Below are 27,248 nucleotides of genomic sequence, written 5' to 3' on the forward strand. Positions count from 1 at the left end.
GCTAATATTTCAGGTGGGTCCTTAAAAAAGGGAATATCTAAAATAGCATGCCATCACATGGAGGAAGGAAAGGAGTAATACTCTCTCACATGACACTTCACCTTCAAAGCACCTTAACATAACTAATTAATACAGCTGTACAGCTGATTAATTTTGTCACTGCAACAAAAAAAGAGCTGATCGTATTAAAACTCAACTGAACTTCAAGAAGCTCTTGTGCTTTTTCCTTTTTATCCCCCAGGCAGTAACAATGAGCACTAGCAGGAAAAATCCTTCCTTTTAGAGTCTCATGAAATTGTCCTAAATTTTCGCCTTCCATCATCAAGTCTATACCCATAACCTATTTGGGATCCAATCTATTGCAGCACAAGTTACATTACAATTGGACCAGACTCTTTCCAACTCTAATGCTCCTATCTGCATCCTCTGGTATCTGGGGCAAGATATTTACCAAGTAGAATATGTCCGGTGCATTATTTAGCTGGTATATTTAGAATAAACTGCAAGCACAGTTGCCTAGAGCCCTAAGAGAATGCCACATGTCTACAGATTTTTTTTTTTTTTTTAAGAAAGTGTAACTTAAGGGTGAAAACAGCTGGTGAAAACTGCTCAGGAGCTGAAAGCTGAGAAGCCACTCCATTTTGGTACTCTCACTTACATTTAAAGCATTTATTTTTGTGACTGTTAAAAAGGTGGTCTGCGGAAAGCACACACCGTGTGACTGTGACTTTGCACACAGCATTTTTGTACGTTTTTAAGTTCAAAACGGGGTTATCAGTTTCCCGGGTCTTTCGGTGCTGATACATCCAAGGAGGTAACAGATATAAGAGGGAAATGCTGAATTCAGAAAATTTCAAGTAAATCAAGTGTTGATACCTCCAATATCCACTTAACATTCTTTTTTTTTTTTTTTTAAGAGATTTTATTTATTCATGGGAGACACAGGCAGAGGGAGAAGCAGGCTCCATGCAGGGAGCCCGATGCGGGACTCGATCCCAGGACCCCGGGGTCACGCCTTGGGCCGAAGGCAGATGCTCAACCACTGGCCACCCAGGTGCCCCCTCCTCTTACACACCTGATCACGTTCCTTTTTGATAACTTTATGGAAAATTAGAAGAGGAATATGAGGAGAAGACTAACATGAAGACCTCCCCTCTCCACTAAAGATCTAAAATTTGGGAGACGTTTAGAAAAAAAAAAAAAAAAGTCAAGAACTTTCCTAAAATTGTGGGGGGGTGGGTATGGGAGGCCAGGGAGTTCGGGAATTCTCTTCACCGGGATGGGCACTCCCTGCCGTCTCCCGTTCAAGGAACCATGGGATGGAGACAGGTCTTCAACTATACAGCCCACCAAAGCCATAAAGTAGCCAGACCCCCGAGCGCACAGGCCCCCTGCACCAGGGCAGCCGAGGCGAGAGGGAGCCAGGTAAGGATGCCCCTGGGGGAAGACGGAGGTAGCGCAGCCCCGCCGGCGGGCCTCGGGGCCGGCGCCCGCCCCCCTAGAGCTCCCGATTCGGATGGATCACCTTGGGACTCGGCTTCCTTGTCATTCGTTTCCAGCGATTCGGCCCTGTCCTCTTCCTTGAGGAGCACCCTTCTTGGGGCGCCAGCAGCATTTTCCAGGTTCAGGCCCGGACCACCGCAAAGCTGGAACGAGCGCTCCGTTGCCGACCCTGCTTCCGGGTCTCCCTGGGAGTTGTAGTTCCTCCGGCCGCAGAGAAGGCGTGTGTGGGGGCGCCGCGGAACCACCACTCCCAGGGTGCTTTGCGCGGACGGAACGCGGTAGCTCCGTAACCCATGGCAACGGCAGCGCTCCCGCGGCCTCGCGGTCCCCAGAGCTCGCTTTCATATTACCTTTGCTTTTTTTTTTCCTGGCGCCGGCTGATGACGCAGCGCTCTCTGATTGGCTCTGAAGCGGAGGCGGTGGTTTAGGGGGCCGAGAATGCTGCAGGCCGGACACGTGGTAGCGAACTACGAGGAGTTTTGAGGGGTCTCAAGGCCAGAATAAGTCGGAAGGGGTGCAGGTAAGTGCCCCGTTTCCCTGTTAGAGCGGGGGGGCTGCAGTGGGTGCACGGGTCGCGCCGCGCCGCGTTCCGGTTCTGTGGCAGCAACCGGGGCGCTACTCCCTGACTTGTGTCTCCTTCCCGGTTCTGGCTCCCTCCTGGTGGATCTTGGGTTCTCGGAGTCCAAATTCTCCCAAATCGTGGAAGCTTCGCTGCATCTCTAAGGAAATAGGGCCTCCTTCGACCGGCCTCTGCTCGAGAGTCAAGCTGTCAGCCGGAAGTGTTCTCTGGCCTGCCCTGGATGCTTGGGAGGCTTGGGGCCACCTCGAATCCCTGGGCCGAGGGCTGCGCGGGGACCAGGCCGCTGGAGGGGGCCTCGGGGCGAGGGAAAAGCCATGTTTACAGACTGAACTTATTAGATGCCCCCGGAGATGGTACCTGCAAAGGATACGTGGGTTTGTAAGGCAGGGCAGTGGTCTACACAGGGAGCTTTGAACTCAGCTTTGTGGCCCCAAGACCCGAGACTCCTAGTAACGCAGACCCTCAGTTTACTTACCTGCAGACGGGAAGCGATGGTCCTTAAATCATCGGAGGGCTGTAACAGCGAAAAATCAACATAAACCTAGCGCTCTGCCAGGAAACCTAGACTAAACTGGACTTGAGATTGGTGAAAATGAGATGAGGGAAGCTGTGCCCGCCCTCATACTCTTGCAGAGGTCCTGGGACTTGCTCCGTCACTCGAGCGTCCATCAGAAGGGTGATGGTTGAGCAAAGGGTGTCGCATCCGAGCTATGTAATACCACGACGTAGTTCTTTTAAAACGGTGAGTTAGTTCTGTGTCTCTTCTGCAGGAAGGAGATCCATTTTCCTCCTGGGGGAAAAAGCAAGCTGCAGAGACGTGCATACACTGCGGTATGTTTCCGTTTTTAATAAATAATAATAATAATAAAAAATCCCCCACCCCCATATATGAGTATGTTTAAATGTTTGTACGAAGTGTGGAGTAAGGTTGTGGAGGCTGGGAGGATGGATAGAGGCAGAGAAAGAAGAGAAGGGAAAACAAAAACAATGACAACACCATAGCAAAATGGAAAATACGACTATGAAATTGCATATTAACGTTACAGTTAATGTGTAATCATTGCGTATGTATATGGACAAGATGGGGCTTCTAACAGGCTGTCAGCCTCTAAAGCTGGACTTCTGTGATTCGAGTCCTGGCTTGACACTTCCCAGATGGTGACTCTATGACCCTCAGTTTTCTTATATTAAAATGCACTTAGGTGGGGGATCCCTGGGTGGCTCAGTGGTTTAGCACCTGCCTTGGGCCCAGGGTGTGATCCTGGAGACCCGGGATCGAGTCCCACGTCAGGCTCCCTGCATGGGGCCTGCTTTTCCCTCTGCCTGGGTCTCTGTCTCTCTCTCTCTCTCTATGTCTATCATAAATTTAAAAAAAAAAAAAATCTTAAAATGCACTTACGCAGTTGATATAATGATGTATTTTAGCAGGGTTAATATATAAAGGACAGTAAATGCCCAATAAATGTTAGTTGTTACTAATTGTCATTATGTAAAGTTGTTGACTTCTATTGTGATCACTGACATATTTGAGTTGACTTCTACCATCTTATTTTGTATTTTCTCTATTTCATGTGCTTTTTGGTGTCTTTTCCTTTTTCTTGCCTTTTATTCTATTAACCAGTTCTTTTTTGTCATCCCCCATCCCTCACCAGTGGGATCAGAAATTAAGCATTGCTATTAATCGTTTAGTGCTTCTTTTAAAATTTTTGACACACATACTTAATACTTGACATGATTCATTATCCCTCTCCCCCTCCCAAATAGTGTAAGGATTTTAGAATACTCTACATCTTCTGTTACTGTTTTCTAGAATTCTAAAGTCCATCATTTATGTGTCTTTCTAACTCAACTCAGGGTGCCATATTGTTTAGAAATCCTTCAGACTTCTTTCTTTCTTTCTTTCTTTTTTTTGATTTTATTCATTCATGAGGGACATAGAGAGGCAGAGACACAGGCAGAGGGAGAAGCAGGCTCCATGCAAGGAGCCCCACGTGGGACTCGATCCTGGGACTGCAGGATCATGACCTGAGCCCAAGGCAGATGCTCAACCACTGAGCCACCCAGGCGTTCCCAGACATTTTTCTATGCATATAGAAGCATTGTGGTGTATGGGTGTACACGTGTTTATAAATACGTATCCAGTTTTTCTTTCACAAAAAAATGTGCTCACCTAAGCTTGCTCTTTTCCCTTAGCATGTTATAGTCATCTGCCATGACAGTCTTTAGAGAATTCATATAAAAAACATTTAGAGATCCCTTCTTTCTTGAGGGAATGCTGGAGAGGTGGGGCGGGAAATGTGTGGCTCTAGAAGTGTTAGGACAGGTACAATGCTACCAGAGGTGGGGGTAATCTTTGTTAGCCCTTGAGAAGACCTAGATCCACTGACAGCTTATTAAAGTTTTTTCCATGAACCATTTCCAGATAGTTTTTTTTTAATGGTTTTTCCTTAAGACTTTTCCAGAAATTCCATTTGTGGAAGTGAAGTGTGAATGTATATTTAGAAATCATAATACCACAAATCTTAGAAGATACCTACAGTGAGTGACCCACCGGGAAAAGGGTGATGATGAGGGGAAATAAAAATTAGTTAACATTTTGGAGACTATTGGTTTGTTTGAGAAATTTGCTTGGTTTAGATTATATCCCTCCCAAAGCATGTTTTAAAAAACATGTGTGAGAATATATGTTTATGTGTATTTATACTTACATTACTCTGTAATAAAATCTTGCTGTATTTGAGCCCTTAGAAAATGGTTGCACTTATAAAAATTACCATAAACTCAACAGTGAATGGGGAAAGAAAAGTGTGGTTCTTCTAGCTCTGGGCAAAGTTGCTTGTAATTTTTTTCCAGCATTAGAAAATGCCTTCTGATAATTGTATTCATTCTCACGATACAGAAAATCACTGACAATAGCAATTTATCTATTATAATACTCTTTCTTAAATGCAGCTGTCTAGTTTTCCTTGTTTGCTTTTTTCTTTGGTGACATGTTGATTTATCATCATTAGGATGGGACTCTTAAGAAGCTCCAAACAAGGGCGCCTGTGTGGCACAGTTAAGTGTCTGCCTTCAGCTTAGGTCATGATCCCAAGGTCCTGGGATTGAGCCGGACATCGACTCCCTGCTTAGCAGGATAGCCAGCTTCTCCCTCTCCCTGTGCTTGTGTGTGCTCATGCACGCTCTCTCTCTCAAATAAAAAGAGAGAGAGAGAGAGAGGAAGAGACAGAGAGAGAAGCCCCAAACAGCAGATGTGAGTACATAGCATCAGAGTCTTACACTGTGGAGAAAGCCAAGTGGATATTCCTCTCCAGTTGACCTAGTGGGTTCAGTATACTAAGCTGAGGATTTTGAATTTTATCTTTAAAAATATGGGTGTTAAACCCTCGTGCATTGTATCATAGGAGAACCCATCTCTGCATCTAAGAACATGGTGGCCCATGTCTCTAGAGCAAATAACGGACTTGGGGAAAAGAATGAAGGAAGCTATTTCTTCAATTGAGGAAAGGGTGAGAAGGGGAGATAGAATATGCTTTCAGAATTGAATGAATGAATGATCAATCACATTTGAAACTCTTTCTATTAAAATATGGGGACTCCTAGAACATGTTCATTGTTTCCTTCCACAAGGATAGGTCTAAGAAGTCCCCAAGAGAAAGCTAAGTCTTGGAAGCCAAGAATCTGGGCTTCCAGATTTAGCTGCTGCTTCCTTCTTGAACAATCCCTGTGTCTAACCTTGGGGAATCTGAGTTTGGTTATATTAGAGAACCAGTGAGTTTCCTTTCAGTTGTCTTTACATATGTAATCATTACTTACCCTTCCTATTCCAGATAATATGATCGTGTGGCATTTAGATTCCTGTGTAGTACCCCATAGGGCATGAATACAATAACTGGTCCTCCTTCCTTTTTTGGTTTTCAGATTAAATAATGTGCATTCTGATTTTGTAGTTCAGTCTTTGAGATTGTTTTGTTTGAGCCTGACCCTGAGAGTGGTTCTGTGCTAGGTGTATGTACAAGATCAAGCTCCAGGGCTTGCTACACAAAAGGACTAGGGTCTAGTCTGCCAAGATCCCTGATAAAAGTAATGCTAAATTGCTTATGAATTGCATGTATGTTTCATGTGGTTTCTCACCTCTGTTTGGACACCGTATAAGAACAATTGGAAAATAACCTCACTTCTCAGAAAATCTCTGTATATCTTTTGATGTATATTGTTCCATATAGTTTAATAAACACCAGGATACCATTTTGGAACCTGCTTTCTTTGCTTAATAACATATTAGGAGAAATTGTTGTGTTGCCTAGTATTCTCTCAAGTTAGAGAAAGGAAAATTGGATCAAATCAGTAATCAGTATGGCCTAAAGAATGTGGCCTTCTTCTATATGCATTTTCAGGGCTGAAAGCTAGCTTTTGGCAAAAGAGTACAGACTCTTTTACCAAAGATTAGTCCTGGGGTAGCCCCGGTGGCTCAGCAGTTTAGAACTGCCTTCAGCCCAGGGTGGGATCCTGGAGACCCAGGATCAAGTCCCACATCGGGCTCCCTGCATGGAGCCTGCTTCTCCCTCTGCCTGTGTCTCTGCCTCTCTCTCTCTCTCTCTCTCTCTCTCTGTCTCTGTCTCTGTCTCTCATGAATAAGTAAATAAAATCTTTTTTTTTTTAAAAAAGATTAGTTCTACTCTTATCCTTCCTTTGATTTTCATCAGCACACATAAAAATTGCATGACTGAATTTTAATGTGGCTGATGTCATCCTTTTGCTCTGGGTCTTTGGGGGAAGGGGTCTTATTCCCTTGTGTGTCTTCTCCCATTTCCTTCTTCCTGATATCTAAAACAATCATCCACTGGAAGTAGTAATAAACATGTTGTCATTTATCATCGTGTAAATCGTTTACTTTCTTTGTAAAATGCTTAGTTAGCCTTTAGATGTCATGTAACTCCTGAGTTTACTGTTGTTTTCTTAGCAGGACCTAGAGGAATCGCTTAGGATGAAGCTGAATCTTACCAAGGTAGTTAATGGCTGTCGCCTAGGAAAAATAAAAAACCTGGGCAAAACAGGGGACCGCACCATGGACATTCCAGCCTGCCTTCTGTACACCAAGACCGGCTCTGCCCCACACCTGACCCATCAGACACTGCACACTATCCACGGGGTTCCTGCCATGGCTCAGCTTACACTGTCCTCGTTGTAAGTGTTAGATCCGATTGTTTAAGTATCAACTCTGGCAGCAGCTTAGATACCTTAATAAGGTACAGTAAAAAGAAAGACTTTTTTGATTATATGCACAACATTTATAGATTTTCAGAGTGAAATTAGGAGATGTCAACTATTAGACAGCCTCTGGCCCTAATCTGGAAGCCACAGGCCAGACCTGCATGTCAGAGCTGCATCACTGTTCCTCTGATTCAACTGTGCCAGCATGGTGACCCTCATTGCCACCACTCCCAGAGGTGACAGAGCAGGGAATGCTCTGTGAGAACTAAACTTGGACTCTAGAGGCTGCTGCACACACCAGCCTCACACCTTTCTCTGTATCTGCACACATACTTGGTACTACCTTATGAAAACAAAACTAATGGAGTTAGATCATTTGATGTAATGTACATACTGACTTTATGCTTAATTGGAGAACCTCTGCTATATGATGAAATAACTGTGATACAGTCTTAATCACAGTGATTTTAAAGGGTAGAAGGGAGGAAGAAAATCAGGCATTTGAAAGCACTTGATCTTTGCCAGTTTCTGTTCTCACAGAACTACTTGTAAGTTGAAGACCTGTTTTCTGGCTGAAGAACACAGCCTAGTGAGTTGGGACTCTTGAATACCCGCGTACTTCGTTGTACAAGACTATGTTTACCGTCACGTAGCTCGTTTGAGTGTAGAGAAGTGGGTGTCAGTTGTCACAGACAGTATGTGTAGAACAATTCATTTTTATGCATTTTTCTGTTTTGCTTTCAGGGCAGAACACCATGAAGTCTTAGCAGAATATAAGGAAGGAATTGGAAAGTTTATAGGTAAAACTCGAGTTATTTGTGTTTGCCTTATGATGTATTAATTTGAAGTGTGGAGGTGCTGTTGACTGATCTTTCATTCATACATTTACTTGTTCATTAATTTAATGAGCGTTTATTGGGCATCTAAGAACCACATATTGGGGATTTAAAGATGAGTAGAACTCTTGCTTCCCCAATAGAGCTCAGAGCCTGTCTGGGATAAAGATAAATAATTGTAGTAGGGTATAGTGACCACATTTGCAGGATTAGGGATGTGTACATGCACATGAGAACCCAGAGGGGGAGCACATTACTTGCTGTAGGGTAATGGTGGAAGGAGGTCAGACTAAAGAAAGGATTCTTGAGAGAGGAGGAAGAAGTGGTCCCTTATCCAAGTCGAGGAAAAGTAGGACTTAGGCAGGTTGAGAGGTGGGCACAATGGTGGTGGTGGACAGGTGTGGATAGACATCCCAGGCACAGAGCAAAGACCCAGAGGTAAGAAACTGCATGGGACATATCTAAGATCCAAAGCAGTCTAGCCGTGTTTGAGCCTAAAACATAAAGCAGAAGATGAAGTTATTTGTATATAGCTATCTTCTGGTATGTTAATACTATCTTTTGTTCTGGAAGTAGGATTTTATATGCAGATGAATGTGTCCATTTGTTTATAGGAAAAGCATAGCAGGGGCACCTAGATAATCCATTCTTCTGTAGACCACTTTCTCCTGAGCTTTCTTCCAATATCTAAGAGTTACTTAAGTGAATGAGAATTCTGTTTCCATTGGTTATTCAGTCCTCTGCTTCTGAAGGAAATTGCATGATGGCTTGTTGGTAGTCACAAGGCCCTGTTTTTAAGTAGAGGAATTTATGTAATGTTTTCCTTGGACTGAAACCAGTTTTAAAGTATACAAGCATATAATTAGGTGACAATAGCTGCAAAAGCTTTCTAGAGATAACTGTAAAAATTGAAATGGTGGAAAATAGGTGGAGAACTGCAGAATTGTTTTTTGTTTTTGTTTTTTAGCTTGCTTTATTTTCTGGGTCTTTTTTTTTCAGTGAAATCGTTTTTTTTTTTTTTTTAATGAAAATGTAGGGTAGCATAGGAAGTTTAAGCACATATGGTCTAGTAAGCATTTTTTTTGGATTTTTTTTAATGACTATATTTTTGACTAAAGAACCTAAGAAATTGTCATCTTGAGTCAATGAAACTTAAAGAGAATTTGATCCATTTTCAGTATGCTGTAGCTTTCCTTTCATTCTGCTCCTAGGTCCCATGACATGGGATAGTTTTATTATTAATAAGATTGCCTTTTGATCATATCACTTTGTTTTTCCAGTAGCTAGTTCCTTTGGATGGTACCTACAACGAACATACTTGATATTAAGTTTTTCTTCAAATCAAGTAGGGTTAAGATGCCACTAAACACTTTTATTCTACTTCATACTTTAATGTATACTATTCTTTTGTCTGTTCCTTTGTAGCAACTCATTAGTCCTTAGACATGAACATTCAATCCTTTTTTCAGATGAGTAGGTTTTAAAGGTGGTCTTTTCATTCATGTCGATAAGGCCTCTTAGAATTCTAAGATCGAGTATGAACAGTTGAACATGTCTAGAGAGACTTTATCCAGCAGTACACATATAAACTGCTCTCTGTTACAACACAGCATAATTGTTAATATAAATGCTCTCAGGAGTTCTTTTTTTGTGTGTTTATACAGGCATGCCTGAATCGCTCTTGTACTGTTCCCTGCATGATCCGGTCAGCCCCTGCCCAGCTGGTTATGTCACAAACAAGGTATGTTCTCAGAAAGCTGTCCAAGGCTGCAGCTTTGTCCCAGAAAGTCAGCCTGTTGCATCCTTCCAGTGCTAAATCCCACTGCCTTGGATGCTAGTGCATTCCTGACCCCTTTATACCTTCTTCTTATTTATGAATAGCCCACTACATAGAGTGGTTTATAGGAATCAAAGTAGGGCTACCTGCAGATGGGGTTAAGGTAAGGAATATATCCTCAGCATTTTCATTGTTGCAAAAAATTTGGGGATGAAGGAGGGTCAAGTACATGGCAAAAAAAGAAATTGCTATGATGGTAGAAAGCAATATTTTTTTTATGCCATGCTTTATTTGCAGTTTTAACAACCTCAGGAAGCGCTAGGAAAGTTGCTGATGAGTGTTATCACATGTATAACTATATATAGTAGAATCTCGGTGTAATACTGCTTGCTTTTAGAACAGAATTTGAAAAGCTGGGTGCACAGCCAGAGATGTTAGCTAGTGAAGAACAGTATCAAAAAGATTTCATTAAAAGTTTCCACCTGAGACATGGCACATTGGTCTTGTCCCTGCGGACTACATTTTGGCAAGCCCTCAGTGTATGCTGCTGCTTTACAAATGCAACTACTTTTCCTGCACCCATTTTCATGTCAACGATATCTATTAATCTTACCTAAGTATTTTAAATTATTCTTCTGCTTTAAATTTTTTATTTTGTAATTTTAATCTGAAAGAAAATATTTTTACCTCAGTTATCTACCCCATTTATAAGGGAGAAAGGATTCATTTGAACAGTGTTCTTAAGCTTTAGGCCAGAATAAAGACTGTATGCAGGTTCCCCATTTATGTCCCTGTCAATCTCTTCTGGGAAGAAAGATAATATAGAAGAAGGAGTACCCAAAGAAAGAACATTATATAGAGATGCTTATGTATGTATCTGACTTCTTTATATCTGTATTTAACTTAATCTAGTAAACACTTATTAATCTTCAATAATGTGTGAGGCCCTAGACTAGGCTTTTGGGACACAAACATAGATTGGGATACTCTATAGTCAGACAATTGTACAATGGTACAGTTATAAGTACTATCATTTCTATAAAAGAACTAAGTACAAATTACTGTAAGAGCTTGGAAGAGTGAGTGATGGATTATGCCCAGATAGGTTTTTGGAGCACAATAGAGTAGATAATATTTGAACTTTGTCTTGAAAGATGGATGGTATTTCACCAGACAGAGAAGTAGGGAAGGGCATTTCAGCCAAAAGGAACAGTGATCGAAAACAGAAAGATCAAAGTGTATGGTGTATTTAGGGACAGCATGTGTTGGAATGGGGTCTCGGAGAATGGAAGACTGGGCTGGAAAAGTATAACAGAATTCTTGGAGCTAGCTTGGAAGCTGGCTGTGCAGCCGCTGAAGGGTCTCTATGAGCTATAGAGAAGGTCCTTGGGGAATTGGAATATAGTCCAATCTGTCCAAGATAATGAATTGCCACCATCTGTTTGTAAAGAATTAAATTCAGTATTACTTTATCGTTTTATTATTCTCTTTTGCTTTGCATATTCCTCTTGCTGATTCCTAATCATTTTGTTTCATGGCAGTCTGTGTCTGTCTGGGGTATTGGGGGACGAGTAGAAATGACTGCTTCCAAGTTCATGGCAATTCAGCAGGCCCTTCAGCCAGACTGGTTCCAGTGTCTCTCAGATGGAGAGGCATCTTTCGAGGAAGCAGCTTCCATAAAAAGGGCCAGAAAGTCTGTTGATCGATCGCTTCTATTCCTGGATAATTGTCTGCGGCTGCAGGAAGAGTCAGAGGTAAGGCTGCACCACCCACCACGTCTTTCTGTTTGAAGCTCTCATACTACCACCTTCTCTGCTCCTCCTCTTGCTTCTCACTTTCTGGTGTCTTTTACTCTCCTGTTTTCTTTTCCTGAACTGTAAGTATTCTGACTCTCTAGGATTCTGCCTTAGGCTCTCCACCCCACTTTGGATGTTTTCCCTGAGCAGCCTCCCCTTGGTTTTAATTGGTGAGTAATTCTGAAATCACATGGGTAATCAAGCTCACTTGGCTTAGCTTCAGAATTACATCAAGTGGACTTCAGCTGGGTTCTACGAGAGCATCCCTCACGTGCGCCTCGAACTCAGTGGTAGCCAAACTCAGTATCTGATCTCCTCAGACCTGTTGTTTTTCTTTCTGTCTCTGTTCATAGCAGTCACCATGTTCCTCAGCCCAGAAATTTTTGTCTTTCAAGGCTCTTTTTTTAAAAGAAAATTTTATTTAAAATCAATTAAGTAACATATTGTGTATTAGTAGTTTCAGGAGTAGAGTTTAGTGATTCATCAGTTGCATATAACACCCAGTGCTCATTTCATCCCATGCCCTCCTTAATGCCCATTACCCAGTGACCCCATTCTGCCACCCACCTCCTTTCCAGCAACCCTCAGTTTGTTTCCTATAGTTAAGAGTCTCGTATGTTTTGTCTCCCTCTCTGATTTCATCGTATTTTATTTTTCCCTCCCTTTCCCTATGTTCATCTATTTTGTTTCTTAAATTCCACATTCAAGGCTCCTTTTAATACCCATTTAAAATCCAATTGTTTACTCCTTCTTGATTCTATCTCCTTAAATATATCTAGGATCTGCCCCACCTCCCTATCTTTCTTATCACCACCTTGAGGCATAACCTCCTCATTTCTTATGTAGACAATTATCCTTTAAAATAATTCCCCCTGTCTCTTCTCATTTCTATGCAATCCATCTTCAGCCCTGCTATCTGAGAGATCTTAAAACACAAATAGGAACCCATGTCACTTCCCTAAGAGAATTTAATGACTCTCTTTGTCAACTCTTATGTGGCATGGATGGGCTGCTGTGACCTGGCCTCTGCATACTCTTCCAGCCGAGTGCTTACTGCTTTTTCCTGTGGCTAACACCCTGGCCCCTCTGAGTTGCCTGCAGTTCCCTGAGGTGTTACCCTATTTCATTCTTCGGATGCTGTACAGGGACTTCCGTCTGGATTCTTTTCTTATCTCCAGCCATATTCCTTTTCTTGCTCCACATTAGCTCATCCCATTCCATTCATCGATCTAGGGAACTGTCTCTGACCCTTCCAGGAAGTTCTGTTCTTCCTTTGCTACCCCTTTAATTTGTATGTGGCTGCACTATAGCTCCAGTTATATCATAATGCAATGATTTCTTTACGTGTTTGTCTATATTAGATTGTGACTTCCTTAAACTCCATTTTTGAGTGTCTCTATTTTGTATCTCCATCACATAGCAGAATATCCTACATACGTAAGCCCTCAGTAAATGCTTGTTGATGGTGGCTGGTTATAATGGGGTGGGGAGGATGAAACTGTGCCAGTAGCTCAGAGATCATGGTAGCAGAGTGAAGGAAGCTCAGAAAGAATGCTGTCACTAGGAGAGACCAGAGCTGGTGAGAGAAGGGAAAGTGTGACCGAAGGGGAGAATTCGATGTTGAGATCATTTATGTGGAGTAATCCTGGGCAATGGTGACAAAGCGTGTTGAGGTTGAGGAATATTGTTATCTTGAGTGTGCCAATAAAAAAAATGTAATTGGCTAATTAAGTTAGTATACATAAAATGATTAGAAGAAACTTAGTTGTCATTCTGAATAGAACTCTCAATATCTGCAGTGAGAGTTCAGCGTGGGGACATTGGGACATTGCCGTGGGTCCTAATTGTTAGTGTTACTCACCAGCAATTGTTCCGCGCCAGTAATTATCATTGGAGGATGAGTAATGTTTACATGACTAGAAAGGAGGACAGGGGGTATGACAGCATGATTATTAGAACTGCCGGATGAGCCTCAGGTCCCTCTTCCGTGCTAATCAGCCTTACCATTTCACATTATTGCTGTGTGTTGGTCCCTCTTTCTATCCCTATGATTATACTGTTGTCTTGACATGATTATTTAGTACCGTCCCCCTTTACTCTTAAATGTGTCCCTTTTTTTTTTTTTGAAAGAGAACTTTTTATTACTTTTATGTACAAAAAACTCAAGAACGCACACTTAATCCAATTTGGTGGCCAGTTCTTTAGCCTCTGCCTTTTTCAGGTTGACCATGTGAACCACTGACTTTGGGCCCAGGACGTTGCCTACCCAGTAACGGCAGATCTCATCATATCCGTCATTGTAATTGTTTCTGATAGCTTCCAGCAGCTTTGCCCGAGCTGCTGTCTTCCGAGTTAACCTGTGTGAAGGCAACAGTGGTGCAGATTTCCTGTGGACCAGACGTCCCAGCCTAGTCTTCCCCCGATAATGTAGTAGGGAAACCCCGTCTTATGATACAGGACATGCAGGAAAACAACCAGCTCAGTGGGATCCACAGCATGTGCAATCACTACCAGCTGAGAATTTCTGTTTTCCACCAAGATGGTGACAATATTCACCCCAGCTTGAAGGACAGGTGGCATGTTAGTGGGGACATCCTCTTTGCTGGCAGCTTTATTCTCAGCCCTGGCCAACAGTCTCTACTTCTCTTGCTTTGTCTCTGGTTGCATTTGTGGGTCAGCTTAAGCAGTTGAGTAACTGTTAGGCAGTCTCAGGCCAAGGTCTTGGGTGAACTGGTTAATTGTAGGAGATATTTTCAGACATTTATAGAGAAAAGCCCTTTGCCGCTGCAGCTGGATGTAGTGGGGCCATTTGACAAAGCGGGTGAGGTCCCTGTTGGACTGGATTCCTGTTGAATGCCGAAATTCTTAGGCTTTTCTTCGAACAGGATCGACCATCTTGCCTCCTGCTTCATGACAGCGGGAGCTGGGGCCACCTTGTTCCCCTTAGCCTTCTTTCCTTTTGGCATCTTGGATGGCTGGTGGAGAGAGCACATGTGTTCCATTTTAGATAGTAAGTTGTATGATTATACTTCTTAGTCCATGAAAAGGGGTTTCCCATATAGATAGGGCTGTGCCAGTCATGTAAAGGGGCAGGCCCATGAAACTTCCTGCTTTGTATGTCTGCATACATCTTTTCATTTTCCTATGATTTCTTCCTCTTTTACTCACTGGATCCTCCTATCCTGAATGCCCTTAAATACTGAAGCTCCTCAAGGTTCTAGGCTTTCTTTTCTTCTCTATCTATCTCCTAGGCCAAGGATGGCAAAGGGGTTTCATCCCAAGGTGCTTGGAGCTGTGCCTGGGTGCAGCAGGGAGAGAGTATCTGTCAGCCCTGTCTGCCGTGGGAAGTGGCAGCAGTGTGCCAGGTGTCTGCTGTTCTAGCCCGGGTAGTCACATTTGTATCACACATGTCCATAACTTGAGGTCCGTGTACTCAGCTGCTGATAACCTCAAACTCAGAATGCACAAAACAGAATGATTATCTTGTCTCATCCTCCACTATTTTCCTAGGATTCCCTGTCTTTGCTCTTCCCATTGTCTCTCCAGACCTCCAAAACAGGAGCCAGAATCATCCTAGACTTTTTAACTTCTCCATGGCCAATTGGTCAAGTTTGTTGATTGTACCTTTTTTTGCTCTTTTAAAGATTTTATTTATTTATTTGAGAGAGCGAGCAAGCAGGGGAGAGAGAGAGAGCACAGGAGGGGGGAGTGGCACAGGGAGAGGGAGGAGCAGACTCCCTGCTGAGCAGGGAGCCTGATAAGGGGCTCTGTCCCAGGACCCCAGAATCATGACCTGAGCTGAAGGCAGACACTTAACCTACTGAGCCACCCAGGCGCCCCTGTTGATTATACCTTTTGATGAAGTTTCAGATCCTGTCCTTCCCCTTCTGCCACTGCCACTGCCTTAGCCCACGTCTTCTTTGTCTTTCACCTGAACTGTTAAATGTTAAACTTGCTTCCTAGATATCCTCTAGCCATACTCCTAAATCATACTCCACACAGCAGCCCAAGCATTCTTTCTGATTGTGACTCTCCTGCTTAAATTGATAAGTGAGATTCCCTCTTTACATTCCAGGCTTCCTTTCCATTCCTCTCTCCTACCAGAGAGCCACTGTTGATTTGCGTTTTTCCTTGGAAGCCTTACTTTTTAGTTGCATACACATAGTTTTTACATACATACATACATACTGTATGGAGTTTTCATTACATGAATATGATCAGATATGTGATCACAAACACATTCAGAAATGTGTTTATTTTTAATCAGTGATCTCTCAAAACTCCTTGTCAATGCGTATATTGCTATATCTACTGCATTTAAAAAAAAAGAAAAACACCTGCGTGGGAAGCCATACTATGAATGTATCATAATTCATTTAAGCCTTTATTGGTGTCTGTTTTCCCGTTTTTCATCATTCTAAACATTTTGTAAATATACCTTGATGCATATGAATGAATATATTTGTAAGAGAGATTCTTAGAAGTGGAATTTTAGGACATAAAGATAAAAGCATTGGCATTTTGAGAAGTATTGTCTACCTGCCCTTCCTAGAAGCTGAACTAATTTTTACTCTTTAGTTACCAGAGTATGTGTCATTTCTCTACACTTTTACCTCCCTGGCATTGCTATCTTTTACTTATTTTGTCTAAGCAATGTGCAAAAGTGGTATCTAACTGCTTCCAGTTTGTGTTTTCTTCCTGGTGAGGTTGAGTTAGCTCTCCATATATGTACAGGGCATTCACATTTATTTTTCTGAAGTTTATAGTCACATATCTGCCCAGATTTCTATGGGGTTGTCATTTCCTTAGAAGATTTGTTGGAGGTTTCCTATAGTATAAGTATTTGTCTATTCCAACAAGCAGCAAACTCTCCTTTGCCTTTGTTGAGAGTATATTTCACTAGAGAAGTTTTGTACTCAAATAGGTTAGCCTTTTCTGGTAAGCTTTAGCTTGCTTAAGGAGGCCTTCCTTAACCCAAGATTATAAAAACTTGAATATATCTTTTTGATACTTGTGTAACTCTTGTATGTTTTAGATTAGCCATGTGGGATTTATTTTTGTGCGTGGTATGCAGTGTAGTTTTATTTATTTTTTTCCAAATGGATAGTCAGTTATCTCAACCACAAAGTTCTTAAAGTTATCTCTAGCTCAGAGACTTGGAGGTTGCCTGAAGCAGGGCTAACAAATGAAAACTGATCCTTTTGTCCTTTCCCTCTCATACTTGCTCAGCCTGTGTTTAATTTAATCTAAGCTCAAACATGACTCCACGTGTTGATCAGTTTCTCCTCAGTCTTTCTCACCTATCTGAGTGGCTTTCAAGTTGTGTTTTTTGAAGCCCTAGAGGTTCTCGGGGAGGAGAGAGCCCCATCCCCTTTTCATGTTTCAACTGTAGCAGCTGCACTGAGATCTCTGCCATGTGAAGTTCATTTAAACAAAGGTCTCTACTACTGGAAACAGTTAAAAGCATTCAGTCCTTTCTTCCCTTAGGTCCTTCAGAAAAGTACCATCATCGGAGTGATTGAAGGTGGAGATGTGATGGAGGAGAGACTGAGGTCAGCACGAGAGACAGCCAAGCGTCCCGTAGGTGGCTTCCTCCTGGATGGCTTTCAAGGGAATCCGGCAACCTTGGAAACTAGACTGTACTTGCTGTCATCGGTCACTGCAGAACTGCCGGAGGACAAGCCAAGGCTAGTGTTCAGTTTAGGATGCAGGCCACACCTTGTGGGCTGCAGAGCAGGAGTGCTGGTGATTGTGTATTATGTGGAGTCTCTACACTGGGCATGTCTTTTGATGATCTGATTATGTCCTTTCTGTGCAGAGTCTGCTAAGGCAGACTCAGGGGAGAGTTTCCATCACAGATGTCCTGCCTTTGATTTCACAACATAGTTGAGTGCAATTGCTGTGTGAATTAGTTTATTTGATCCTCTAAGTGAGGGCAAGTGTTATACTGTTTCCCCTCATTTTTGTGCCAAATGCCAATTTTATTCTTTATTCGTTTTAACATGGTGCCTGGGAACAGGTGTAAAATCATGTGGAACTCTAGCCTTAATCAAGGAAAGCTGAGGACAGATCTGGGGTGCCCAGCAAAATGAAGGTGGGCTGTAGTAATAATGAGGATGTTGAGGAAGTTCTTAGATTTGAGGCAGGTAGTTAAGTCACTTTTTGAAATCAAGAGGACTGGCAACATTGGCGGGACTGGTTCTTTCCTTATACAGAAGATTCACTATGTACTTACTGGTGTAGAGAAATGATATGCAAGATTCAGAGCTCAAAATCCCAAAGTTCTGAATGCACCGATGTCTTATTAGACTACCCACGTTTTTCTTTTCTTTTTTTGTTTTTAATCCTTAGTTTTTCATCCAACTTGGTATGAATATTCTTGCTTTTTTCATATAGATCTATCAAGAAGTTTGGTTATAGAATGCTACTTTATGCCCTTGGGCTGTTTAGATGCTGTATAGTATATGTCAATTTTACCACTTAAAAAAAAGTCCAGGTATAACTTGCAATAAAATGTATTAATCTTATGTAAAGTTTAATGAATTTTTACGTACATATGTAACCCTGTAAACATCAGCCAGAATGGGCTACTTCCAGCAGCACTTGGTCCACAGTTTTGACCTAGCTCTCCTGTGTCCTTTGCTCCCCTTCCTGTGCTGATTTTGTTCTGGTGCAGATAACAGTTCAGCACTAGTGTTTCTAGTCATTTTCTGGACTTCTTTGAGCTAAGTACTCACAGATGTCTGTTACTGGATTTGAGGGCTGGGATTGTTTTCATTCTCTACGTGCGCAGAAATGCCAGCTTCAGTTGGAGAGGACTTCTAAAACATTACATTAGTTGAAGGAAACTGTAGTCAGAAAAACCGGCATCTATTTAAGTGTTCTGGTTGTTTAATATTACATAAGCCTTTTTTGGACTTCTCCTAGAAATCAGGGAGTCTGTAAGCTTTTCTCTGCCAGTTCATAAAAGGGACTATGGGTAGAAAAACAAACATAAAAAAATAGCAGCCAGCCAGCCAGCCAGCCAGCCCTGATCTAGAGCACCTCCCCCTCTTGTTTCAGTGGCAAAACCTAGTTGAGTGGCATGATCACTCCCAGAATGCCTTACCTATTACCTCTGAAAATACCATCTCGTTCCACCATGCAGACTTTTTATTAGTGGAGAAAATAAAAGAAGAATAAAGAAAGCCAAGTAGTCTCAGATCTTACGGGCAGAGTTGAAATTCTGAGAGCTAGAGTTGCTTTGTAACTGAATCTATGAAGACTACAGTACATTAAAAAATGTCTTTCTTTGAACCAATTATAAAAAAGAATTCCTAGGCAAAATACAGTTAAAATATGGAAAGTTTTGAAGGGGGAAATAAAGCACACAGCTTTGCACTCTTTGAAAAAATTTTTTTAAAAAAATTTGACATATAGTTGACATATAGCTTTGTACCCTCAAAAAAATCTGTGTAGTGACAGGCTATAAAGTTCAGTTGAAGACTAGAGAGGTTGTTTAGAAGGAATGGGAGGGGAAAGGAAACTACGTTGAACTTCTCTTTGGGACCCAAAACTCCGCTGTTTGCTTTTTCAAATATCTCCTTAATCTTCACAACAAATCTTTGAGGTCTGTATTACTGCTCTTGTTTCTAAGATTAGAAAACTAAAACCCAGAGTGGTTAAGAAACCTTCCCAAAGTAGCACAATAAGAACCCAGGTCTCTCTGCTGCCAAAATCCCATGTTCTTTTTACCATACCTTATTATCCGTTACGTGCCATGCAACTGTGATTGGTGGGCTTTGTTATCACTGCTTTTTAAAAAATATTTTATTTTTTTGAGAAAAAGAGAGCATGAACAGGGGGAGGGGCAGTGGAAGAGGGGAAGAGGGAGAAGCAGACTCCCCGCTGAGCATAGAGCCCAACTCAGGGCTGGATCCCAGGATCCTGAGATCATGACTTGAGCCAAAATCAGAAGCTTGTCCAACTGAGCCACCCAGGCACCCTCATTATTACTAGTTTTAATCCTCTCTGGAAAGTATCTGCTTTTGTTCCTGGCATTGTCCTCATGTCACTGTTCTTACTTGTTCTTTCTTGTATAGGCTTATCTGTGGAGTCAGCCGGCCAGATGAGGTGCTCGAGTGTATTGAAAGGGGAGTGGACATATTTGAGAGTTTTTTCCCTTATCAAGTGACAGAGCGGGGATGTGCCCTGACTTTCAGCTTTGATTACCAGCCGAACCCTGAAGAGACACGTAGGTCTTCCGAAGTTAGTCTCAGTGTTATCCTCAAGTTTCTTCTATTTCCGTTTCATTATTGCCTTGAGTCACAAGCCAGAAATATGTGCATACTGTAACACCAGCCTTTTATAAAACTACATGTTTATTTGTTGTCTGTATGCTCTAGCATGTCAGCACACAACACTGGTACTTAATGCTATACCTGTAGCTCATCAATACTAGGAAGTGATTTTATGGTGAGCAGAACCAAGAAAAACAACCCTTTCTATTAACAATATGAAAAAAGAACATTCAGAGTGAATAGTGATGCAAGTCTAAGAACAGAACACCTTTGAACTACTTAGTAAAAGTTAATTCAGTTTTTCACAAAGGAGCTCTTGCCTGCTTTTTGCAAACCACATGCTATCAAAATACAAAGAGTCTCACCCCTTCTGATCCTAGTGTTACTTTTGCTTTTTTTTTTTTTTTAAATTGTATTTATTTATTCCTGAGAGAGACACACACACACAGAGAGAGAGAGAGAGAGAGAGAGGCAGACACAGGCAGAGGGAGAAGCAAGCTCCATGCAGGGAGCCCGACGCAGGACTCGATCCCGGGTCCCCAGGATCATGCCCTGGGCTGAAGGCAGTGTTAAACCGCTGAGCCACCAGGGCTGCCCTACTATTGCTTTTATGGGCCATTTATTTATTTGTTTGTTTATTTCACAAAGAGGTAGGAAAGGTGTTTTCCTCTGCTAATATTGCTTTTCTTGTATTGCTTATTCCGAAGTCAAGAAAATCAGTTTCAAAGTGTGACATTTAATTGACAGTAGAAAAGGAATTGGGATGTGAGCTTTGGGCTGGGATCCCTTAGAGCATCTAGCCAGTTTTTCTGGAGAACATTTGCACGCCCAGTCTGCCCTCTGGCCTTCACAGGTGTGCTTTCCTTTCCTGCTTCCTGTTGTCCTTGGAACTCTTTATTACCGCCAGCCCTACGTATAACTTGGGCCAGAGGCTTCCTTAAAGATTCATTTTATTCCCCACAAGTTATTAAAATTTCATCCAAAAGATGTTACAGTTTTTGTAAAGCCCCCTAACCATCAATCTAAATTGAATTACTTCTGGAAACAAAATCAGATTGGTCAAATTCTTATATATAGGAGGTCAGTTTTGCTGTCCTTTAAATTGACCAGAATATAATGTATATGAATAAAAAAGCATACCACAAACACTATAAATGTTCATTTATAAGCTTACTTATTTCCACAAGGACTTGGATAACTGTTAGTCATTCTGTACCGTGAATATTTAAAACTTAACAACCTGATATTGAGTTCTCCGGAATAAACAAATTCCTTTTTGGCTAGAGAAAGCTGTTTTCTTCATGATTAGGAAAACTGAAATAGTTTGAACATTTTCCATTAGAGTAGTATTGTTAATCATATTTGTGTGTATATATGTGGTAAATTAAAATCTTTTGCCAATTACAAAGTGAAAATTACAAAAGAATAAGTTGCCAAATACAGGAACCAATATAGTTCCCCCTACTGACAAGGATTTTCCAAAAAGCCAGGGCATTATTGTGGTTTCCCACATCAGCATGCAAATTCATGGCAGCAAAGTTAAAACAGCCCAGTGCTCAATGCTCAAGTCACGTCTCTTTTTCCTTTGATCTGGACAAAATTACCTTCTTAGGACTGTCTGCCCATTCTCTTTGGGCCGACCCTGAGTTTGTTATTACTCCTTCCCAATAATACTTCTCTACTTGCCCCTGTTCAAGACAGCTGGCTCTTTGCATAGTAACTGGTGTTTCCCATATATATCAGAAGTGTTCTTTCTTAAAGAGTTCAAGGGAACAACCCAAGTCTCCATTTAGTTCTGGATAATCTGAGTTCCCTGGAGGCTAGGGTCTCCAAATGGAATACATAAATTAAAACCATATTCTTCTTTAAAAAAAAAAAAAATATTCTTCTTTTAATCTATTTGGAACATAAGCAGTTACAAAGCACAATTAATTTGCCTGTAATGATGAGAAGGCATAACTCCGATACACACACACAAATTTATATCTCTCTCAAACACATACACACACACACATTCTTACACTCTCAACTGTTTGTTTGTTGTTTTTTTTTTTTTTTAAGATTTTATTTATTCATGAGAGACACAGAGAGAGAGAGGCAGAGACACAGGCAGAGGGAGAAGCAAGCTCCTTGCAGGGAGCCTGACGTGGTACTCGATCCCGGGTCTCCGGGATCAGGTCTTGGACTGAAGGCGGCGCTAAGCTGCTGAGCCACCCGGGCTGCCCTTTCAACTATTTTCTTAAAAAAACTCCTTGACAGTAAGATTATATATTATGTACTTGTAACCATAATTTGCTTAGACATTGTTGAATCTCCCAAATTGTGATATTATGGAGAATATGTCAGTGATCATCTTGGTCCATTTTACTACTTTTCTGGTGTCATTTCCTTAGGATAAATTCTTATGAGTGGAATGACAGGGTCAAAGAGCATAAAATGTATGTAAAATAATCTCCCAAAAGCCAGTCTTTATCTGATTCTCATTCAAGACTTTTTATTGCTTTGTCCTTCAGTATTACAACAAAATGGGACACAGGAAGAAATAAAATATGTGGATCAGACAAAGAAAATTAAAACAACCAGTTGCAACCAAGAAATGACATCATTTGAAATTAATCTGAAGGAAAAAAAGTAAGGAATTTTTTTAGATTTTGATATCTGACTTTGTAATTTCAGTCTGTTTTAAAAGTTTATGTAACTGTTCCCTTTTCAGTTTATGACTTCATAAAATATTTATAGTTGAATATTATTTGGGCCTTCTTAAATTCAGTTCCAGAAACTCTTTTTTTCTGCAGATGAATTTGTGTACTTTGTCTTGTCAGAAAACCAAGGCTAGATAACTGTTGTTTTAGAAGGACTGTCAGAAAGATTAGACCAAATCCATTGTCTGGTGTCTTTTACTCTTTCCGATTACTTTAAATAATGTCAGAGCAAAATAAAGATTTCAAGATAAAAAACAAAGTGTTTCAATTCTAAGGAATTTAAGCTATCTTAGTTATATACAGGTTATAAATCTTAATAAAATATTTTCCTCTGTAAAGAATGAAGTAAGAAATCTTGTAACTTTGTATTTGGCCCAAAGTAGTAAGTACTTAGTGAGCCACTGAGTGGATTTTCTGTGAGTTTGGTATTCTCACTTTTGTGCTGGAGTGTTTTTGACTCACCCAAGTGAGTTGTGAGCTGGGCATCATACCTAGGCATGGTAGCTCTGGAGCCCTTCCTCTCGACCCCCCCGAGGTAAGTCTTCATTGGGAAATGACAATAAAAATGCCTGTCTTCAAAGATGGTTGCAGAGATTAAGTGAGACAGTGTATGTCCGAGTGCTTTGCAAATCACAAAAAGCTCTGCAAGTGGAAGGCTGTACCATGTCTTCTATACTAGTTCTGGTGGTGAGTGGGAGAAGTGTGTCATTCATCAGAACAGCATTTACTGCCATGGTGTGCCATTCCAGTGTGACTAACGAAGCTCAGCATGCGGGAGTGACCACGTGACTCTCTTGCTGCTCTTGTGTAAGCCTCAGTCCAGGAGGTTATGTCTGTCAGGGGAAGACTCCTGAATCTCCTGACTCGTGCTCTAGGTTAACTTTTCACCACACTGTCATCCTAAGGAGGTGACCAGCGCCACATTTGCCAGTGATGTTATTAATTATTGGTTATGTACCCACAGAATAAATAGAGAGCCTAGGCTGTGGGTTACTCGTATTCCCTATATTCTGGAATATCACTGGAACTTCTTTTCTCAGGTACCAGGAGGACTTTGATCCACTTGTGAGAGGGTGTTCCTGTTACTGCTGTAAGAATCATACTCGTGCGTACATCCACCATCTGCTGGTGACCAACGAACTGTTGGCTGGGGTCCTGCTTATGATGCACAACTTTGAGCACTATTTTGGATTTTTCCACTCCATCCGGGAAGCACTAAAAAGCGACAGACTGGCACAGTTGAAAGAGCTCATCTGCAGGCAAGCATCTTGAGACCTGGCATACGCAAGTCTGACTCTTCACACTGAGCCTGTCCCACTGTTATAATGTGGGAAGAAGGGAACAAGAGATGATCTTAGCTTTAATCATTTATATTTGAGAATAACATCTGCTCAAATAAGGAACGTTTATACCAGACTCTGCCCACATGAGGCAAAAGAGATTTCTTCTAAGGATTTAAGTGACCCCCCACTGATAGAAAAAATTGAACCATGACCTTTAATATTTCAGTGCTAACTCTTTCAGTCAATGGAGATTCGTTTAGTCAAAGACAAAAGCTTTAGTTGTGAAGAGACAGCCTTGAAGTAGGGGTGATGAGATTGTGTGGGTTTGCTGAGTTGGATTAGAGCTTGGAAAGAGATGAATGGTCATGAGCAGCATGACTTCTGTAGACACATGGCTGTTGACTGTAAAAGGAACCTGGCTGATTTAAGAGTTTCCTAGTTTTAATCCTTATATTCTCATGAGCGTCTTGGACACTTCCGCTTTCCAATTGCTCACTGTTGCCGTCAGTCAGAGAAGGCTCTTGTGACTTACCCAGACTCGCATCTTCATGGAATATGGGGCTCACTTGATGCTCCTGTGTTCAGTTGGCCTTCATTTGACCACATGACCTGTGTGTGACTTGACTCCCGAGAGCCCATCCCATTGCCTGTTATGAGCTGCAAGTTTGCCTAGATGCTTTCGTCCAGTCGTGCAGATCCACGGTGGTCTGCCCTTCAGGCTCATTAATAGTCTAAGCACATAATAACTATAGCCCCATCACTTGGGGAGATTCATTCACCATGTGTTCACTTGGACGGAGCCCTGGCCTGGCAATTGGAAGACTGGGTTTCAGCTCTACTCAGCTGTGACACCCGGGCAAATCACTTAACCTCTCCGTGCCAATTTCCTCCTGAACAGACAGGGACAGGCATGGTGGGTAGGACTACATGAACTTCCAAGATTCTGTATAGCTGTAATGTGCGGGGGGCGGGGGCGGATAAAAAACTTTAGTCGTAGCCTCCTTGTGTCCTTGTTTACTGATCACTGTTGGCCTGGTGAAAAATGCAGTGGTGCCAGGAATCAGGCAACAGTAGAGATATTTGAGAGCCTAGAAAGAGGTTTGGCCTGTGAATTTTGAAGTGGTTGGTGAATTGGCACCAGCAGATCCTGAGACTGGGAAGACCTTCCTGGATCACCTCTGATTCTATGAATTTTTTCTGCTCTCACCAAAGAAGTGACATACATGCTGATAGTGTGACAGGTGATTTTTATTTTCTTTGGGCTTTTCTATGTTTGTCATGTTTTCTGTAAGACTTCATACATAAGTTTTTGTAAAAACAACCAACAGAACCAAAAAATGCCTTTCTTTTTTTTAGGAGTGTGTAATATATTTGTTTTGCATTCTTAGGCTATGTCTTTCTGTCTGGTCATTTCAGTGGGGATTACTGAACATTGTTTTCAATTATTATGTGGTTGCTATATTTTTATGTGTTAGGTATCTATATGTTTTTTCTTTTCTTGATGGTTTAGGTATGTCCATGACATTCCTATAATCTCTCCTTCACGAATGGCAAGGGTAGTTATGAAAGAGTTTCTGCTCTCAAGGATCTGCTTGCTTTGAAATAAATTGGATTAGATTTGTTCATATGTTTATATTCCTGTTCAACGCTAAATCCATTTTTGGAGGAGTATTAATATCCCAGAATCCATATAAAATTTATGAGTTTTATTTGTGTTCAAAACACTGAACAATGTTCTGCTCAACATTGTTCATTTTTATGGGTCTTTTTCTTATTAGCACATTTGAAAAAAATGTTTTTTTTTCCTTTAATGTAAGCCTATTAAAGTCGATAGCCAATAAACATTTTTAATTAAAAAAATATACTGTCTTGTTTCCTGTAAATAGTAGCGAGTCTATTAAACAAACTATTAAATTTCCATGGTACTAGCAATGTTCTCCATTGGAAGAGAATTTTTTCCTACATTTATTTCATCTGTGGTCATTGTTTTAAGTGCACTCACACTAAATGCAGAACCCAAGGAGATTCAGCAATGTACCTGTCTCTCTAAATTATAGAAATAGGGGCCTTAAGGCCATGTTAGCATATAATAAAAATAATAATAACCATAACCTATGGAGAGCATTTTTAATGTACGAGGCACCTTAGTAAGCATTTTCCATATAGATCTCATTGACCCTCAGAGCGTGGTTATGAGGTGAGGTGTTGTTATTATTCCTTTGTTAAGCACTGAGTTTCAGGAAGGTTGAGGAGCCTGCCTGAGGGCCTACCAGAACTCCTGGAAGGCTGAGTAGTTTGCCTAAGGGCCTACCACTAGTCAGCTAAACTTTAGCTGCATCTGCAACTACTAAAACTCTGCAGTTAACCATTGCACTAAATAGCCTCTTGTGACTTGCCCCTGGGTTGAAAGGTGCTAAGAGAAGGGAGGAGAAGATACAAGCACCGTGTGACCCTGAGGTGTGGGGTGCTGCTTCTGGAGCTTCACTGCAGCCTCGCTGCCTGGCGCCCACTCCAACAGGGAATGGCTGGCCCTGGCATGTGTAGCCCACAGTTCCGTGCTGGCACCTGTTAGGTGCTCAACATGAGTTGCCATCCCACATCCCCCAGTTTCTTCCACCCCCAGTCTGGGGACTATAATCACACTCTGCGTGGTGGTGAAAGGGTTGAGGTCTGTAGTCAGTTCAAGTGGACTCAGGGAATCAGTGGGAGGTGCCCTAAATGCCTTGAGGGAGCGATACTTTATTATTCTCTGGGAATAAAGGGAAAAGATTCTTCTAAAATATTTTTTGAGTCAAAGACTTGCGTAATTAAAGCATTTTCATAAAAATTTCAAACAAAGACCATCAAAAGGTCAAGATTAGAGTGTGTAAGCAACTATCTTATCCAGGATTTTTTTTTTTTTTTTCCCTGTCGAGGCAGCTTGGAGCTCACTGAGAAACCACAGAGTTAAATGATTATCCTGTGCCTTCCTGATTAGGAACAGGCTGCTCTCTGCAGTTTGATTAGTCTCGCTCGTAGCTATGGGATTACAGCTTATTAAAACTGACAGTGCTGTGGAGGGCAGGGAGCCGGGAAGGTCAAACTTACATGCTGAGCCAGCCACCAGCAAGGCTCTGCCTTTACCTGAAGGTTTTGTGTAATTGGCATTCATTTTAATATTCTTTTTCATTCCTTTCCCTTTTTTTCAACTTTGAGATCTCATCCTTATTTTACACCTTTTCTCTCCTTCTTTCTCAGGAGAGTCCCTGACTCATGACCACATAACCCAGATAACAGTG

At 41.6% G+C, this 27,248-nt stretch overlaps 2 protein-coding genes and 1 pseudogene across 13 annotated transcripts in view; 1 reads left to right on the top strand and 2 right to left on the bottom strand.

The window, feature by feature from the left end:
• The window catches only part of CCDC191 (coiled-coil domain containing 191), an 89,812-nt gene extending 87,961 nt beyond the window's left edge, over positions 1–1,851 (bottom strand). The window contains exon 1 of one of the 9 annotated variants that reach the window (XM_025990082.2): positions 1,526–1,851. In XM_025990082.2, the coding sequence (XP_025845867.1) occupies positions 1,526–1,615 (90 nt within the window). In that variant the 5' untranslated portion in view covers positions 1,616–1,851. The remainder of the gene's footprint in view (positions 1–1,525) is intronic. The other 8 variants (XM_025990081.2, XM_025990083.2, XM_072723582.1 and 5 more) reach the window with 8 other exon arrangements.
• On the top strand, positions 1,766–25,830 carry QTRT2 (queuine tRNA-ribosyltransferase accessory subunit 2). Of its 4 annotated transcripts, none has more exons than XM_025990086.2 (10): positions 1,766–2,023; positions 2,854–2,914; positions 7,050–7,270; positions 8,042–8,097; positions 9,798–9,874; positions 11,452–11,664; positions 17,194–17,393; positions 19,788–19,939; positions 22,499–22,616; positions 23,728–25,830. In XM_025990086.2, the coding sequence occupies exons 3-10, from the start codon at positions 7,071–7,073 to the stop codon at positions 23,957–23,959; spliced, it is 1,248 nt and encodes a 415-aa protein (XP_025845871.1). In that variant the 5' UTR covers positions 1,766–2,023; positions 2,854–2,914; positions 7,050–7,070; the 3' UTR covers positions 23,960–25,830. The 4 variants fall into 4 exon arrangements, with proteins under 4 accessions (XP_025845871.1, XP_025845873.1, XP_072579763.1 ...); XM_025990088.2 differs by having other exon boundaries at positions 1,797–2,023; positions 7,047–7,270; XM_072723662.1 differs by having other exon boundaries at positions 1,808–2,023; positions 7,050–7,091.
• LOC140594188 (large ribosomal subunit protein eL8 pseudogene) lies at positions 13,883–14,672 on the bottom strand (annotated as a pseudogene).
• Positions 25,831–27,248: the final 1,418 nt, after the last annotated feature.

This window comes from Vulpes vulpes, chromosome 1 (assembly GCF_048418805.1).
Source record: "Vulpes vulpes isolate BD-2025 chromosome 1, VulVul3, whole genome shotgun sequence".
NCBI classification, from domain to species: domain Eukaryota; kingdom Metazoa; phylum Chordata; class Mammalia; order Carnivora; family Canidae; genus Vulpes; species Vulpes vulpes.